Source organism: Sus scrofa, chromosome 2 (assembly GCF_054392235.1).
Source record: "Sus scrofa isolate SSC_HxYL_T2T_F1_AM1 chromosome 2, Sscrofa_HxYL_maternal_Yorkshire_Landrace_v2.0, whole genome shotgun sequence".
Classification (NCBI taxonomy): domain Eukaryota; kingdom Metazoa; phylum Chordata; class Mammalia; order Artiodactyla; family Suidae; genus Sus; species Sus scrofa.
In genome coordinates this window covers 47,639,638-47,659,120 of record NC_139384.1, presented here as the reverse complement: position 1 = coordinate 47,659,120, position 19,483 = coordinate 47,639,638, and the positions used below count along the sequence as shown (strand labels likewise).

Sequence of the window (19,483 nt, the reverse complement as noted above, 5' to 3'; positions counted from 1 at the left end):
AGATTTATACATGAAGCTCAAGTAAAATATCAACAAGAAACACGAGAATAAAGGATGCTTTAACAGTTAATTCAGAGTTATACCATAATGGCTAATCTTTCAAATTTCACATAAATATCACAGTTCTGTAAGCTTGACTTGAGGACACATATATGTTTTTCCTTTTGGCTACATGGGGAACAATGAAATAAAACCTCATTGACGTAATTGAACCTGATAACATCTCCTGGTTGTGCTGCTGATGTTTCACTGTGGTATTGGTGGTTTTGTAGAGCTCTGTGAAGCATGTTGGACTTATAAACATATTCAAACAGAAACTTTTATCAGGATTCAACTTTTTAACCACAAAGAAAAGCTGAATTTATATAAAGGCACAGTCTTGGGTTTACTTTATCATGTCAACTAAAAGAATTTTTTAATAGTATGCACCTGGTATGTTATTTATGATAAAATGCTATTTTTAAAATTATCTTGAACAGGTAACTACAGTGTGTGAAAATATATAATAATTTTCAATAACTGTATTATACTTGAGTTTAGATGGAAACAAATATAATATTTAGAGCCCCTAAAAATAGCCATTAAAATTTCATACTTTTGTTAAATCTTATAATAGAACCATGATTTGAGAACATATCATCGTCACCGTAACTTCTTGCTTTACTGTTATTCAAAGTTTAGCCATGTTTCAATTATTTATTTATTCTTATATTTAAATTATAAGATCTACTTTGGCATTGGGATTGAACTTTAGATGCCTACATTTTAATGGACTTGGGAACAGTTTACATACAAAGCATATACTATATACTTGGAAATAAAATTTTAAAAGGGCTATACATTATATAGGAAGAATGAGGCTTCTACTGATGTTTCTTAAACTTTTTTTTTTTTTTTTTTTTTGGTCTTTTCAGGGCCACAGCCATGGCATATGGAAGTTCCCAGGCTAGGGGTCGAATCAGCGCTGTAACCACCAGCCTACGCCACTGCCACAGCAATGTGGGATCTGAGCCGAATCTGCAACCTACTCTGCACCTTGCAGCAACACCAGATCCTTAACCCACTGAGTGAGGCCAGGGATCAAACCCACATCCTCATGGATATTAGTTGGGTTCTTAACCTGCTGAGCCACAATGGTAACTCCTTAAACTTTTAATATCCATGCACTATCCACTATGTATTCACTGTAAGTGGCATGCACTACCAATATTAGATAAATATATTAAAATGATTCATAATTTTTAAAAACTAAAAAAATTACATTACCAGTGAACATTGTTTGCAATAGTAAAAGCATTCTGTTTTAGCTCACTGATGTAAAGAGGTATGTGTTGTAGGTTCATTCTGTATCTAACCAAATTCTTTCCTTTTTTCTATTTCTCTTCAATTGGAAAAATCCAAGCAAAACTATAACCTACAATGGAAAGCAGCAAGTGTTTTTTTGACTGTTGGTTCTGAATACTCTAATTCAACAAGGACCCTGGAATCAGAAAGAGATTTCTTTCAAGACTGTGTCAGTTGCTAAGTAATGGGCATTGTCATACTTAAAAACTTGAGAAATAGTTCTTTGCATTTTATTGAAGAAAAACTTCTATTTACTATTTGCAGGTTTATTTGTACTCCATTTTCCCACAGCACGCTGAAAAGATGTACATACACTCTGTGGCCCAAAATTGAGTGCCTGTGTGTTATGCTCTTTCTTTAAAACTGAAATCATGCCCAGCATGTATGTTTTAACCACCAAGCTGTTTTCTGTGACTAAAGCAGTGGTAGATCTATAGTTAAGAGGTAATCTCATTGTTTAGTAAGTCTTTTTCTTACTGAACAGTTAACTGATTCTTTCAGAATTGATTGCAGCACATTTTTCAAGTCTCTCTCATAGTTCACAGAATAATCATTAAATAGGAAAAAATCATATTTTGTAGTATGAGTTTACACATAAAAATTTGTCTGCTATCTTTTGTTGTCTGTATTACACATAAACCAAGAGCTGATTTGGATTCATCATATGAGTGCATTTGCCTGCCAGTAAAGTGAAATATCTGCCATGTACACATATGATAATAATTACTCTGTTACCTTTTATGCCTTTTCAGTTCTGTGATGTCCCAAGGTGTCATGTAATAAATACGTTTTGGAAATTATTTGGTCTGGTTTCTCTACCAGCATAATGTTTGTTATCTGTGTGACTAGTTTTACAAGTCTCTCAGCAATAGTTTGTCTTTTGTGTATGCTTTTCCTATGAAAGGCACAGACTCTGAATGGTGCCTCTATAGTTTTTGTCTCCTCTGTTTTAGGGACAGAAATCTTGAGTTTCATATAAGAAAGTATTGTGTGTTTATTCTAGAAAAGTTCTACTGGTTTATCAAAAAGCTTCATATTTTGTTTGAATGTCATCAGTGTTTCAAAGTAGACAATATGCAGAAGAATATAGAGTGAATGAATTGCAAGTCTGAAAAAAAGTCTAGTTTTTCGATAGTCATTCTTGTATCACTTAATAGTATATATTTGTTTTCATGGGTTGTGGTATTATCACACCCACAGATTTGTAGTCAGTTTGCATTAGAATCTTATTCTTGATTTTGGCTTAGCATTTATTCTGAGTTATTTATGTTACTATTTTTATTAGTACTTTAAGCTTTAGGAAACCAATTTTGAGCCATTTTTTCCCCCTTTGGAATAATACTGTAACAGAATGTAAAGAATACAGAGTTCCCATTATGGCTCAGTGGTAATGAACCTGACTGGTATCCGTGAGGATGTGGGTTCGATCCCTGGCCTTACTCAGTGGATTAAGGATCTGGCATTGCCACAAGATGCAGTGTAGGTCACAGATGCAGCTTGGATCCTGCGCTGCTGTGGCTGTGGTGTAGGCTGGCAACTGTAGCTCCGATTTGACTCCTAGCCTGGGAACTTACATATGCCGCAAGTTGGGTCCTAAAAAGCAAAACAACAACAACATCTCAGAATGTAGAGAATGCAAATTTAACAGATATAAACAGTAGTATTCAAATGACATGAAAATATTTCTACTAAAATGATTTGTAGTCTTACAGGATAATGCAGGTCCTTAGGGCACCTGGCCCACTTTTCAAAATATAATGATTATTAAGATGATAGTTTTGTGGAAATCAGTTATTTTATATTTCAACATTTTGAAATATGTATAAACTAAATTGGTTCTTTTATTCTTCCTATAAATATTCCAGACCCCTGAGGAACGACTGGTGATTCACAGATTTAATTAATAATGGCTAATACCCTGCTACTGTTTCCCAGTTTGAATTTTTATCTAAGTGCTAATATTATAGAGATATTGAGCAAGATTTTCATTAAGGATTTTGCTCCTTTGGGGAAATCTCTCACTCTACCCTGTATATTAGTTCTCCTACTGTCCTGAATCATTCCTATTAAGTATAAACAAGCTCTAGAACCTACCATTTTTTGTTTGTTTGTTTGTTTGTTTTTTGTCTTTTTGCTATTTCTTGGGCCGCTCCCGCGGCATATGGAAGTTTCCAGGCTAGGGGTCGAATCGGAGCTGTAGCCACAGGCCTACGCCAGAACCACAGCAACGCGGGATCCGAGCCGCATCTGCAACCTACACCACAGCTCACGGCAACGCCGGATCGTTAACCCACTGAGCAAGGGCAGGGATCGAACCCGCAACCTCATGGTTCCTAGTCGGATTCGTTAACCACTGCGCCACGATGGGAACTCCCAGAACCTACCATTTTAACAGAAGTATTATCACCACATTCTTTTCCAGCTATCACTCCATTTCATTCTTGCCTCATACAGCACAATTCCTAGAAAGTTTACTCTCGTCACTGTCTCTGCTTCTTTACCAGAATAGACACTAAGGATAATAACAGATACCATCAATCCACCATTAACTTTGAACATTACCAATAACTTTGAAATTAACTGTATGCCATTCTCAGATTCAGTTTTCTTCTCTTCCCCCTTAGAGATGATTATACTGAATTTCTGTATGGTTTCCCCTATATTTATATTTCTAAAAAATATGTTTCAGAGAGTTCCTGTTGTGGCTCAGTGGGTTAAAGACCCAGTGTTGTCTCTGTGAGAATGTGGGTTCAATCTCTGGCCTGGCTCAGTGAGTTAAAGATCCAGCATTGCTGCAAGCTGCAGCCTAGGTCGCAGATGTGGCTCAGATCCAGCATTGCTGTGGCTTTGGCACAGGCCGGTAGCTGCAGCGCCAACTCCAATTTGACCACTAGCCTAGGAACTTCCATATGCTTCAGGTGCAGCTGTAAAAAGAAAAAGTATATTTCAATGTGTTTAATTTTATATGTATATATTTAGACTATATACATACATTCCTCATGCAATATTATATTTTTAGGATTCATTCATATAGGAGGTAACTATCTTTCATCATTTTCACTGTTGTTTTCCACTGTATGAATATACCAAAATTTCCCCATGTTGTTATTGACAGATATTTGCATTGTATTTAGTTTTCTTGCTACCCAAAACAGTGCAACTCTGTGCATTTATGTTCTTGTCTCCTGGAATCAAACTATATAGCAAAGGATCAAGCTTTGGGGCTCTGCCCCAATCTGTTGTGGACCCATGCTTTTAAAAAATACACCAAAACCTTCTCAATATCAAATTGTTATAAAAATTTCTAAATATTTACTTTCTGTACCTTTCTTATTGTCTACTACACCTCGAATAACACTGTTCTAAGATGTACCTAGCTGCAGAATTCCAGGATCATGTATCTTCCACTACTTAAGTGGAAAATTTTTTTTTTTTTTTTTTTTTTTTTGCTCTTTTTAGGGCCGTACCTGCAGCATATGGAGGGTCCCAGGCTAGGGGTCAAATCGGAGCTGTAGCAGCCAGCTTGTGCCACAGCCATGCCAACACCAGACCCAGGCCATGTCTGCCACCTACATCACACAGCTCACAGCCATGCTGAACCTCCAACCCACTGACCAAGGCCAGGGATCGAACCCACATCTTCACGGATACTAGTTGGGTTTATTACCACTGAGTCACAATGGAAACTCCCAGAAAATTTTGTTTTCTTAAAATCACTAGTATTCTCATTGTCCAGTTTACACAGAAGGCCGTCTACCTGTAATTTGTGGCTTTCACTGTATTTTGTTTTCAGTTCCTAATATACAGGGGATTTCAGACTAAGACCTAGTATTTTTTTGGTAAATGTATTGATCCCAGAGAAAGTGACCGCAAATAAGATTGAGCTGCTGAAGAGTTTATTTGAAGCTAGGGTAGCAAGTACAAGTGAGAGAAAACCAAGATGATGGGATAAAGGGCAAAGGAGAAGTGAGTTTATTAAGGGAGATGGTCTGCAATAACAAATGCAACCGTAGAGAGAGCTAGAAAGGATAAACATAGAGAAAAAAAACCTTGTACATAGTAAAGTAAGAGCACAGTTAAATAGGATGTACACATTATCTCCCATGTCAGCAGCAGCTTTTGAAAATGCAGCCTTGGACTGGTCTCAGTGCATTAGGGAACTTTCTCAGAATGTAAACTAGTGATGCTCTTATGGGAAGCAGGACTACTTATGTATATATGTATGAAAATTTAATATTGTAGATTTAGTTTATCTCTGTATGTACTGTGGTGTTAGGAGGGCCACAGCCATTTTAATATTTTAAAGGTTTTGTGGTTTTTTTTTGCCACCGAGTTACTAACTTAGATCTCTTGGGAGTGATAAGACTACTGTTAAGAATTCATAATATGAATGTAGGAGTTCTCGTTGCAGCGCAGTGGTTAATGAATCCGACTAGGAACCCTTGCTCAGTGGGTTAAGGATCCAGCGTTGCCGTGAGCTGTGGTGTAGGTTGCAGACTCGGCTTGGATCCCACGTTGCTGTGGCTCTGGTGTAGGCTGGCAGCTACAGGTCCGATTTGACCCCTAGCCTGGGAACCTCCATATGCCGTGAGAGCGGCCCGAGAAAATGACAAAAAGACAAAAAAAAAAAAAAAAAAAAGAATTCATAATATGAATGTAAATATGGCTGTTGGCATTGGAGGGCAGATATTTAAAAAGATAATCATACAGGTTAATGAAGTAGGGGGCAAGGAAGACTCAATGTTAAGATACTCTCCTAATGAAAGTATGCTGGAGTAAGCAAGAAATCAGCTTCTACTTAGACTAACGGCTTAAAGAAATGAGGTACATATATGTCACTTTGTAGAAGAAATGCAGAAGTATGGATTAAATGGTAGCATGTTAGGCATGTTTGTAGACTCCAAAAACAGTGTCATAGGTAATCTTTAGTGACCCATCATGTGGTTCTGTCTTCACTCCTCTCTAGTCTGTATTTTTATTAGTGAACTTAAGGAAAGATCAGGTTTACAAATGTCATGATGATGAGAGGAGTGGTGAATAGGTTAGTCGACATTCTCACTCTCCAAAGAAACTTGGACAGGTTAAAATGAGGACTGAAGGGAAGTATTGCGGTTGGGAATAAAAAGCCAGTTGTATAAGAATAGCATGAAGCAAATGGAGCATGTATATCAAATATAAAAGAAACTCAGGGGTTTTAGGTTATGTTCTTTTTTTCTTTTTTTTTTGTCTTTGCTAGGGCCGCACCTGCGGCATATGGAGGTTCCCAGGCTAGGGGTCTAATCAGAGCTGTAGCTGCCGGCCTACACCACAGCCACAGCAACATGGGATCCAAGCCCCGCCTGTGGCCTACATCATAGCTCACAGCAACACTGGATCGTTAACTCACTGAGCAAGGCCAGGGATCGAACCCGTAACCTCATGGTTCCTAGTGGGATTCGTTAACCACTGAGCCACAATGGCAACTCCCTAGGTTATGGTCATCTTAATGTGAATGCTCCTAAAACGTTATTAATGTTTTGGAGTTCCCCTCATGGCTCAGTGGTTAATGAACCCGACTAGGATCCATGAGGATGCGGATTTGATCCCTGACCTCACTCAGTGGGTTAAGGATCTGGAGTTGCCATGAGCTGTGGTGTAGGTAACAGATGCAGCTCTGATTCAACCCATAGCCGGGGAACCTCCGTATGGCACGGGTTCAGCCCTAAAAAGCAAAAAAAAAAGGCAAAAAAATTTATTAATGTCTTAGAGTGCATTAATTGATGTCTCTAGAATCTAGAATGTATGCTGGCTAAGTCACAACTTAAAATAATTATATGAGAACCACACTTAGGACTATATAAAATACTGCATAAATTTGGTGAGTCTACTAAATAACATTATGTACTTTGCATGTAGCTATACCATAGTCATTTTGCAGGTACAAGGCCGTGAATTTTGTAAGTGGTTGTAGTCTGTCTGGATTTTCTTTGGGAAGAAATAGGTTTCTCCTCACTGGCAAGAAATGACCTTCTGCAACAATGTTGACAAGGTGATAATGACAATTGACAATTTTTTAAAGTGATCATATTATCTAAAATAGGGGTCAGTAAGCTCTAGCCCACTGACCAAATCCTGCCAGCAACCTGTTTTTGTATGGCCATTGAGCTAAGAATATTGTTCTGTTTTGTTGCATTTAAAGGGCTGTAAAGCAAACAAACAAACAAATGCAAAGAATATGCCGTGGAAACTTTATGTGGCTTGCAAAACCTAAAATATTTACTACTTGTACCTTCACAGAAAAAAATCTGCCAACTCCTAATAAAATATCAAACCTATGATGGAGTATATCTTTGTGCATTTTAATATTTTTTTTTGCAACCAGGATCCTTACGACCAAGGACAAGAAACAACACAAATATTTCAGTACATAGAAACTATATGATTACATTACAAATTAACCAGGCTTATGTTCCAAGACTAGGGTTTCAAAGCTATGTAGAAAATCACAATTATAATCAATTACTTAAGCAAAAGGAGACCTACTTATTAAGTAAATTTAAAAGAAATTTAAGATTAATGATAGGGAGCAGTTATAGTTTGATAAATTAAAGCTAATTTTATTTCTTTGAGCAGTTCCTCTTGGATGGGGAGGTAGCCACAAACCCTGCTAGGACGAGAAGGGCAGGAAGAAACTAGTCTAGTACTAAGAAGTTATCATTGATAATCTATAAAGGTGACAAAAAGGAAATCCGTAGTTATCTGTGTATCAAAAGGAGTGTTAATTTTTATAAATCCATTCCCTTATATGTAAACCACAGGGCCAGCTTTCTAAAGTGTTTTTGATAGAAATGCCCTATTGGTAAGGAAATATCACCACCTACTGACATGATTTAAAATGACAGATTATGAGCCTTTGGAGAGTGGGAGGGGGAAGAGCGGTGATTTGTTATTTTTCTTGTATTTTTAGCAAATGGGTGTGATTTTGGATTTACATTTTCAGTTCTGTGGTAATAGATATTTTGAAGGTTAATATAGTTTAGTGACCTTATTCTTTTGATTTGTCAATCACAGATTGCATAATTAATGAGATATTCCATCTAAGGGATAATTTTATTCTCACCTTCCCAGTTCCTCTCAAACCATAAGGTATTTTAGGTATCTGTAATCGAAGATGCTCCATTTTGTCTTTACATGCATTTGTTTATTTCCAGGGTATAACAAAGTGGATTTCTCTTTTTCAGATGATTCTTTGGGATTGGGACTTAAAGCAGTGGGACAAACCTCACTATCAGGTAAATATAAGTGATATCAGTATAATATCTGTAATCAAACTTTTGATACATAAGTTGAAGTTACATTCAGAAGATTTCTATGTTTTAAGATTTTTCTTTAGCTAAACTAAAATAACTAGAACTTTCATTTAGTTGGATTTTTTAAAATACATTTTAATTGAAGAAAATGAAAAGAAACTAAACTTATATAGTTATTTATTAAATGTTGCTAATTAATCTGGTCTCAAAATAGACTATTAGTTCTATGTTAAGGATGAGATTTATTTTTCTAGTTGTGGACAACTGATCCACAGAGAGGGGGAAACAAAAACAGATTAAAAGCCATGTATGATAAAAAGCAAAGCAATTGAAAATAAATGTTATTACAGAAGTATATCAAAAATTGCACAGCTTAATGAATTGTCAACAAATAAGTATCCCATGTATCTAGTACATATATCAAGAAATAGAACATTGGAGTTCCCATCCTGGCTCAGTGGTTAACGAATCTGACTAGCATCCACGCAGGTTTGATCCCTGGCCTTGCAGGGGGTTAAGGATCTGGCGTTGCCGTGAGCTGTGGTGTGTGAGCTGCGGTGTAGGTCACAGATGCAGCTCAGATACTGTGGGGCTGTGGCTGTGGTGTAGGCCTGCAGCTACAGCTCCAGTTGACCCCTATCCTGGGAACCTCCACATGCTGCAGTGCAGCCCTAAAAAGCAAAAAAAAAAAAAAAAAAGCAAAAAAAGGAAGAAATAGAACATTCCTGGCATCCCACAAGCCTCACTTACATACCAATCTAATCATTACCTATGTTTCCATAGAAAATCTCTATCCTGGAGTTCCCGTGGTGGCGCAGTGGTTAACGAATCCGACTAGGAACCATGAGGTTGCGGGTTCGATCCCTGCCCTTGCTCAGTGGGTTAACGATCCGGCGTTGCCGTGAGCTGTGGTGTAGATCGCAGACGCGGCTCGGATCCCGCGTTGCTGTGGCTCTGGCGTAGGCCGGTGGCTACAGCTCCGATTAGACCCCTAGCCTGGGAACCTCCATATGCCGTGAGAGCGGCCCAAGAAATGGCAAAAAGACAAAAAAAAAAAAAAAAAAAAAAAAAAAGAAAAAAGAAAATCTCTATCCTGACTTCCAGCATTTAGTTCTGCTTATTTGTCAGCTTTATAAGTAGGATCATACAAAATGTACTTTTTAAAACATTCTTTGATCACTTTAGGTTGGTATCAGTGGAACTGAAAATAGAAGTATAGGAGAAAAAGGAAAAATCACTCAAACATCAAGGAATATGTTAATTTTGTTAACTTTTCGTATATGTATATTTTTTAGGTCTTTTCCTACTTCTCAATTGTATTGAAGTGTTTGTATATTCAAGTCTAAAAATGTGTAATATTATATTTCATGATGCAGTTTTGAAACCTTATGTTTTTCACATTAATGGATAAACATTAATAAATAAGAAACCTTTGTCAGTTGTGTTTATAGACCCACTACCTTTTTTTATCACATTAATTTAGTTAGTTGTCCCAACAGAAGAATTTTTTTTTTCTTTTTAAGCCCACACCCACGGCAGAAGGAAGTTCCCAGGCTAAGGGTCAAATCACCACAGTCACAGCAATGAAGGATCCAAGCCATACCACAGCTCAAGGCAACGCCAGATCCCTGACCCACTAAGCGAGGCCAGAGATTGAACCTGCATCCTCATGGATACTAGTAGGATTCATTTCCTCTGCACCACAATGGGAACTCTGGTTGGCTTTTATTTTTAAACTATAAATGAAGTAGAGACAAGAGCTCATTAAGAATAAAATATTCTAGGAATTTCCTGGTGACTCAGTTTAAGATTTAAGGATCCAGCATTGTCGCTGCAGTGGCTCATGTTTGACCCCTGGCCTGGGAGCTTTTATATACTGCGGGCATAGCCAGAAAAAAAAGTTAAAGTGTAACACTCATATATAAAAGTGCACAGGCCATAACTGTACAACTAGATGAATTTTCTGAATTAAAATATGCATGTGGAGAGAGGAGGACAAGATGGCGGAGGAGTAGGAGGACACGCTCGCCCTCTCCCACAAACACAACAAAAAAAGCACATCTACAGAGTAAATGACTCGCACAGAACAGCAACCAATTGCTGGCAGAGGAACCTAAACTCCAATAACGGCAAGAAAAAATATGCAACCTAGAATACTCTATCCAGCAAGAATATCATTTAAAATAGAAGGGGAAATAAAAATTTTTCCCAACAAACAAAAACTTAAAGAATACAGCAACACAAAACCCAGGTTAAAGGAAATATTGAAAGGGCTTCTCTAAACCAAAAAGAAAGGAAGGAAAGGGAAGAAAAAAGTAAAGAAAAAAAAAAGAAGAAGAGGACTAGGACTGAGGAAACCGCAATCAGAGAGCAGTCACTCAAATAAGCCAGCATACAGATTTAATCATGAACATGCTTCAAACAAAATAAAATTAAAAAGAAAAAAATAAAAAAGAGTCATCAAAACCATAAAATGTGGGCAAGGGATGTCAGGAGGTAAATAACCCTTTTTGTTTATATGTATGTCTTTCTTCTTAATTTTAATATAGTAATGAAGTGTTTGAACTTACAGGACCATCAGGCTAAAACACACAATTATGGGAAGGGGTTAGCATACTTAAAAAACAGGGCAACCACAAGCCAAAACCAAATATTGCATCTGCAAAAAATGAAAAAAAAAAAAAATACACTCAAGCAGATAATAACAGGAGACCATCCAACCAAAAAAAAAAAAAAAAAAAAAAAAGAAAGGAAGAATGGAGAACCATAGAATCAACTGGAACACGAGGTTCAAATGGCAATAAATAATCATCTATCAATTATCACCTTAAATGTCAATGGACTGAATGCCCCAATCAAAAGACACAGGGTGGCTGAGTGGATAAAAAGGCAAAAACCTTCAATATGCTGCCTACAAGAAACTCACCTTAGGACAAAAGATACATATAGATTGAAAGTGAAAGGGTGGGGAAAAATATTTCACGCCAATAGACATGACAGAAAAGCAGGAGTCACAACGCTCATATCAGACAAAATAGACTTTAAAACAAAAGACATAAAGAAAGACAAAGAAGGACACTATTTAATGATTAAGGGATCCATCCAAGGAGAGGATGTTACTATCATCAACATATATGCCCCAAATATAGGAGCACCCAGATACATACAACAAATATTAACAGACATAAAGGGAGATATTGATGAGAATACAATCATAGTAGGAGACCTAAATACCCCCCTCACATCAATGCACAGATCCTCTAGACAGAAAACCAATAAAGCAACAGAGATCATAAAGGAAACAATAGAAAAGTTAGACTTAATTGATATCTTCAGGACACTACATCCGAAAAAAACAGAATACACATTCTTCTCAAATACTCATGGAACATTCTCAAGAATCGACCACATATTGGGACACAAAGCGAATCTCAATAAATTTAGGAGTGTAGAAATTATCTCAAGTATCTTCTCTGACCACAATGCCATGAAATTAGAAATCAACCATGGGAAAAGGAAAGAGAAAAAACCTACTACATGGAGACTCAACAACATGCTACTAAAAAACCAATGGGTCAATGAGGAAATCAAGAAGGAAATTAAAAACTACCTTGAAACATGATAATGAAGACACAACCTCTCAAAATCTATGGGATGCTGCGAAAGCAGTGCTCAGAGGGAAATTTATAGCAATCCAGGCCTTTCTCAAAAAAGAAGAAAGATCCCAAATTGACAACTTAACCCTCCACCTAAACGAATTAGAAAAAGAAGAACAGGAGTTCCCGTCGTGGCGCAGTGGTTAACGAATCCAACTAGGAACCATGAGGTTGCGGGTTCGGTCCCTGCCCTTGCTCAGTGGGTTAACGATCCGGCGTTGCCGTGAGCTGTGGTGTAGGTTGCAGACGCGGCTCGGATCCTGCGTTGCTGTGGTTCTGGCGTAGGCCGGTGGCTACAGCTCCGATTCAACCCCTAGCCCGGGAACCTCCATATGCCGTGGGAGCGGCCCAAGAAATAGCAACAACAACAACAACAACAACAACAACAACAAAGACAAAAAGACAAAAAGACAAAAAAAAAAAGAAAAAGAAAAAGAAGAACAAAAAAGTCCTAAAGTCAGCAGAAGGAAGGAAATTATAAAGATCAAAGAAGAAATCAGTAAAATAGAGACTCAAAAAACAATAGAGAAAATTAATAAAACCAAGAGCTTGTTCTTTGAAAAGGTGAACAAAATTGACAAACCCCTGGCCAGACTCACTAAAAAGAGGAGAGAAAGAACCCAAATAACCAAAATTATAAATGAAAAAGGAGAAATCACAACGGATACAGCAGAAATACAAAAAAACCATAAGAGAATACTATGAACAACTGTATGGCAACAAGTTTGACAATCTGGAAGAAATGGACAATTTTCTAGAATCTTACAGCCTGCCAAAACTGAATCAAGCAGAAACAGACCAACTGAACAGACCGATCACTAGAAATGAAATTGAAGAGGTCATAAAATCACTCCCTACAAATAAAAGTCCAGGACCAGATGGCTTCACAGGTGAATTCTATCAAACATATAAAGAGGAATTGGTGCCCATCCTCCTTAAACTCTTTCAAAAGGTTGAAGAAGGAATACTCCCAAAGACATTCTATGAGGCCACCATCACCCTCATTCCAAAACCAGACAGAGATACCACCAAAAAAGAAAACTATCGGCCAATATCATTGATGAATATAGATGCAAAAATTCTCAACAAAATCTTAGCCAACCGAATCCAACAACATATCAAAAAAATTATACACCATGATCAGGTTGGGTTCATCCCAGGTTCACAAGGATGGTTCAACATACGCAAATCAATCAGAATCATACACCACATTAACAAAAAAAAGGTCAAAAATCATATGATCATCTCAATAGACGCAGAAAAAGCATTTGACAAAGTTCAACATCCATTCATGATCAAGACCCTCGCCAAAGTGGGTATAGAAGGAACATTCCTGAATATAATCAAAGCCATTTATGATAAACCCACAGCAAATATAATACTCAATGGGGAAAAACTAAAAGCCTTCTCACTCAAATCTGGAACAAGACAGGGATGCCCACTCTCACCACTGCTCTTCAACATCGTTTTGGAAGTCCTAGCCACAGCAATTAGACAAACAAAAGAAATAAAAGGCATCCATATAGGAAGAGAAGAGATCAAACTGTCACTGTATGCAGATGACATGATACTATACATAGAAAACCCTAAGGACTCAACCCCAAAACTCCTTGAACTGATTAATAAATTCAGCAAAGTGGCAGGATATAAGATTAACATTCAGAAGTCAGTTGCATTTCTGTATACCAGCAATGAAACATTAGAAAAGGAATACAAAAATACGATACCTTTTAAAATTGCACCTCACAAAATCAAATACCTCGGGAATACACCTGACCAAAGAGGTAAAGGACCTATATGCCGAGAACTATAAAACTTTAATCAAAGAAATCAAAGAAGATGTAAAGAAATAGAAAGATATTCCATGTTCCTGGATTGGAAAAATCAATATTGTAAAAATGCCCTTACTACCCAAAGCAATCTACAGATTCAATGCAATCCCTATCAAATTACCCATGATATTTTTCACAGAACTAGAACAAACAATCCAAACATTTATATGGAACAACAAAAGACCCAGAATCACCAAAGCAATCCTGAGAAACAAAAACCAAGCAGGAGGCATAACTCTCCCAGACTTCAAGAAATACTACAAAGCCACAGTCATCAAAACAGTGTGGTACTGGTATCAAAACAGACAGACAGACCAATGGAACAGAATAGAGAACCCGGAAATAAACCCTGACACCTATGGTCAATTAATCTTTGACAAGGGAGGCAAGAACATAAAATGGGAAAAGGAAAGTCTATTCAGCAAGCATTGCTGGGAAACCTGGACAGCTGCATGCAAAGCAATGAAACGAGAACACACCCTCACACCATGCACAAAAATAAACTCCAAATGGCTGAAAGACTTAAATATACGACAGGACACCATCAAACTCCTAGAAGAAAACATAGGCAAAACACTCTCTGACATCAACCTCATGAATATTTTCTCAGGTCAGTCTCCCAAAGCAATAGAAATTAGAGCAAAAATAAACCCATGGGACCTCATCAAACTGACAAGCTTTTGCACAGCAAAGGAAACCCAAAAGAAAACAAAAAGACAACTTACAGAATGGGAGAAAACAGTTTCAAATGATGCAACTGACAAGGGCTTAATCTCTAGAATATATAAGCAACTTATACAACCCAACAGCAAAAAAACCAATCAATCAATGGAAAAATGGGCAAAAGACCTGAATAGACATTTCTCCAAGGAAGATATACAGATGGCCAACAAACACATGAAAAAATGCTCAACATCGCTGATTATAAGAGAAATGCAAATGAAAACTACCATGAGATACCACCTCACACCAGTCAGAATGGCCATCATTAATAAATCCACAAAGAACAAGTGCTGGAGGGGCTGTGGAGAAAAGGGAACCCTCCTGCACTGCTGGTGGGAATGTAAACTGGTACAGCCACTATGGAGAACAGTTTGGAGATACCTTAGAAATCTATACATAGAACTTCCATATGACCCCGCAATCCCACTCTTGGGCATCTATCCGGACAAAGCTCTACTTAAAAGAGACACGTGCACCCGCATGTTCATTGCAGCACTATTCACAATAGCCAGGACGTGGAAACAACCCAAATGTCCATCGACAGATGACTGGATTCGGAAGAAGTGGTATATATACACAATGGAATACTACTCAGCCATAAAAAAAGACATAATGCCATTTGCAGCAACATGGATGGAACTAGAGAATCTCATACTGAGTGAAATAAGCGAGAAAGACAAAGACAAATACCATATGATATCACTTATAACTGGAATCTAATATCCAGCACAAATGAACATCTCCTCAGAAAAGAAAATCATGGACTTGGAGAAGAGACTTGTGGCTGCCTGATGGGAGGGGGAGGGAGTGGGAGGGATCGGGAGCTTGGGCTTATCAGACACAAACTAGAATAGATTTACAAGGAGATCCTGCTGAATAGCATTGAGAACTATGTCTAGATACTCATGTTGCAACAGAAGAAAGGGTGGGGGAAAAAAACTGTAACTGCAATGTATACATCTAAGGATAACCTGACCCCCTTGCTGTACAGTGGGAAAAAAAAATATGCATGTGACCATTTTTCAGATGAAGAATTCAACACCCCAAATCTCCCCACCTAGTCATCAACTTCTCCCAAATATTATTTCAGTCCTGATTTCTGTCATCACACCATGCTTTTCTTGTCTTTTTCTGAATTTTATATAAATGAAAGCATTCATGTATTTTGTTTTGCTTCTTTTTGTAAGATTCTTCTTCTTACTATTATTGATACTTTGTCTCTTTAGGGCCACACCCATGGCATATGGAGGTTCCCAGGCTAGGGGCTGAATCAGAGCTGTAGCTGCCGGCCTACACCACGGCCACAGCAATGCCAGATCCTTAACCCCCTGAGCGAGGACAGGGATTGAACCCGCAACCTCATCATTTCTAGTCGGATTCCTTAACTACTGCACCACAACATGAACTCCTCATTGTGGCTTTAATATTTGTTTTCACTGATTCATCAGGTTGAGAATCTTTTCATATGTTAATTTGCTTCCCAAATATCCTTTGGTAAGTCTTTTCCCCATTTTTCTACAGATTAACTAGCTTTTACTTAAGTGATCAATATGAATTCTTCATGTGTTTTATACATTAATATACCTACTCGTGAAAAAGATCTTCTCCCTGTCTATGGCTTGGTCCTGTTGAAAATATTCTATATATCATTTTATTGTGTGCCAGCTTATCAATCATTTCCTTTTTTGCCTAGTGATTTTTTGTATGTGTCCTATTTAAGAACTCTTTTTCTATCATGCGGGTTGTAAAAAAAAACCAAAACCTCTTCTGTTACCTTCTAGTAGTTTCTTTTTTTAATTGAAGTATAGTTGGTTCACAGTGTTGTGTTAGTTTGTTGTGTACAACAAAGTGATTCAGTTACACACACACATTCTTTTTTAGATTCGTTTCCCTAATAGATTAATATAAGATACTGAGTTTCCTCCTAGAAGCTTTGTTTTACTTTCCATCTTTAGATTTGTAATTGCATCTGGAATTGATTTTTCTATATTGTGTGATTTATAGATCAAGACTTTTTTTTCCATATGGATATCCCATTGATGCACTTCTTTCTTCTTTGCACTGCATCATCACTTTTGTCATATATCAAGTGACCATTTGTAGATCTGTTTTAGGACTTTTTATTCTGGTCTATTTGTCAATTTGTCTATCCACAAATTGATTCCACATTCATTAATTACTGTAGCTTTATAATGTCTTGATATCTGATAAGTTCTCCAGCTTTGTTCTCCTTCAAAGTTATCTTGGCTATTTTTTAATAAACTTGAAAATTTCCATACACAAAAAAATACTGCTAGGATTTTGATTGAGATAATATTGACTATACAGATCAGTATGAGGAAAATTTGCATTTCTGTAATACTGAGGCTTTCAATCCATGAAAATCATTTATTCCTTCACTTCTCTGAGTCATCTCATTTATTCCTAGATCTTTAATTTTTTTGATTGCAAAACACCTATCAATTTTTAGAAAAAGTTTGTCCTCATAGAAATACAACTGATTTTTATATGTTGAGCCTTGCATCTAGTGACTTTGCTAAATTTACTCATTAATTCTGATAGCTTGTCTGAAGATTCTTTGAGAGTCTTTTAGGGATTGAATAATGTCATCAATAAATAAAGACAGGTTTATTGATTTATTTCCAATCCTATGCCATTTTTCTTGCATTACCGTATGGTTTAGGGCCTCCAATGCAATGTTGGACAGAAGTGGTACTAGTAGGCAGCTTTGTCTTGTTTATGAACTCTGGGAGAAAATGTTCAACAGGTTCACCACTAATGTTTTCTATAGTTACCCTTTATCAGATTAAGGAAGTTCCATTCCAATCCCAGTTTACTAAAAAGTTTTTTTTCTCTTTTAAGTCATGAGTAAGTATAGAATTTTATCAGATGCTTTTTCTGCATCTATTGAGACTATCCCTGGATTTCCCCCCATTTATTCTATTAATGTGGTAAACTATATTGTTTAATTTTTGTGGCCATGTTGACCCATCCCTCAATTCCCAGAATAAGACGAATTTTATCAAGATAAGATATATTTTCTTTTTAAAAATATATATCACTGGAGTTTATTAATATTTTGTTGTTGTTGTTTTGTCTTTTCTAGGACCACACCCGTGGCATATGGAGGTTCCCAAGTCTAATCAGAGCTGTAGTCACTGGCCTACACCAGAGCCACAGCAAAGTGGGATCCGAGCCGCATCTGCGACCTATATCACAGCTCATGGAACACCAGATCCTTAACCCATTGAGCGAGGCCAGGGATTGAACCTGCAACCTCATGGTTTCTTGTCAGATTCACTTCCACTGCGCCACAACGGGAACTCCTATTTTGGAATTTTGAACACAAGTTTACTAGAGAGAGTTGGCCTATGATTGTTTTTTCCTCGTGTTTTTGACTTGTTTTGATATAAATGCTACACTGGTCTCATAAAATAAGGTGGGAAATTATCTCAGTTTTAAGCTTTTTTTTTTTTTTTTTTAAGGGCTGCACCCACTTCATATGGAGGTTCCCAGGCCAGAGGTCGGTCTAATTTGGAGCTACAGCTGCTGGCCTATTCCAGATCCACAGCAACATGGGATCCGAGCCGCATCTGCAACCTACACCACAGCTCACTGCAATGCCAGATCCTTAACCCACAGTGAGGCCAGGGATCAGAACCCTCAACCTCATGGTTCCTAGTCGGATTCGTTTCTGCTGCACCACGATGGGAACTCCAGTTTGAAGCTTTTTATGGACAAGTCTTAAATTATTAAGTTTCCTTAATAGTTTTAGGGCTATTTAGATTTTCTACTCCATATTAGTTTTGCTGGTGTTATTTTTCTGAGAACTCCTTTCGTGTTGTTCCCTCCAGCACTAAGACTGCTGCAAGATCTATTTTACTTTCAAAATAGAAATCTTTTTGAGGATTTCTGCTTGGTTTTTCCATCTCTTGGCCACTGTTTATAAATTGGCAAATATCTCCAGGGCAAAAGCAGCTCTGAATTCAAGCTTGCCTCCTTGTTCTTTGCTTCTCTCTGGGCATTTGAAGCTCTGTCTGTCTTTAGAACACTAAATTCCAGTTTTGGTCTCCCAGCCCCTTGAGCCTAGAAAGCTCTACGATATATTTCCTAGCCTCATAACTGCTCTGCTTCTCATCCTCTCTGCCCTGTGCCAGCTATGAATTACAGCAAATTCCAAAAGGGGAAAAAGTTGCACAGAATGTTGGGTTCATTTAAGTTACTTTCTCTTAACTCTGAGTTCTTATTTTTTTGAGCCCTGGCTGTTTGACTGTGTTCTGATGCCTTGAAAAAATGCTGCTTGTATTTTATTTTGGCTTTTCTAGGCAGTTGCTCTATGCAGAAGAGTTGGTCTGATTCAAACTAGTCCTCCGAAGCTGAAAAATTAGGCGACCTTCTTATTCTTAAGTCACTTTTAACATATTTACCCATCTCTAAATTGGGAATAATATAGTTCCCTCAAAGCACTGATTAAAATAATAATAATATGTGCCAGGTACACAGTAGCACAACCAAAATGTAAGCTAATATAAATATAAATTATAGTAAATACTAAGCATCTCTGAAATTATACCATAAGACAGGAGTCTGCAATTTTTTTCCCTATATAGGGCCAGATAGCAAACATACAGCCACCCAC

The 19,483-nt window shown here is 37.4% G+C and overlaps 3 protein-coding genes across 28 annotated transcripts in view; 2 read left to right on the top strand and 1 right to left on the bottom strand.

Annotated features, from left to right (window-relative positions):
- The window catches only part of INSC (INSC spindle orientation adaptor protein), an 864,422-nt gene that overhangs the window by 203,058 nt on the left and 641,881 nt on the right, over positions 1-19,483 (top strand). The window lies entirely within an intron of this gene.
- The window catches only part of CYP2R1 (cytochrome P450 family 2 subfamily R member 1), a 131,014-nt gene that overhangs the window by 1,170 nt on the left and 110,361 nt on the right, over positions 1-19,483 (bottom strand). The window lies entirely within an intron of this gene.
- Positions 1-19,483, top strand: part of PDE3B (phosphodiesterase 3B) — a 324,331-nt gene that overhangs the window by 236,049 nt on the left and 68,799 nt on the right. For all 26 annotated transcript variants that reach the window (XM_085011945.1, XM_085011953.1, XM_085011957.1 and 23 more), the window contains one exon: positions 8,565-8,615. In XM_085011945.1, the coding sequence (XP_084868071.1) occupies positions 8,565-8,615 (51 nt within the window). The remainder of the gene's footprint in view (positions 1-8,564; positions 8,616-19,483) is intronic.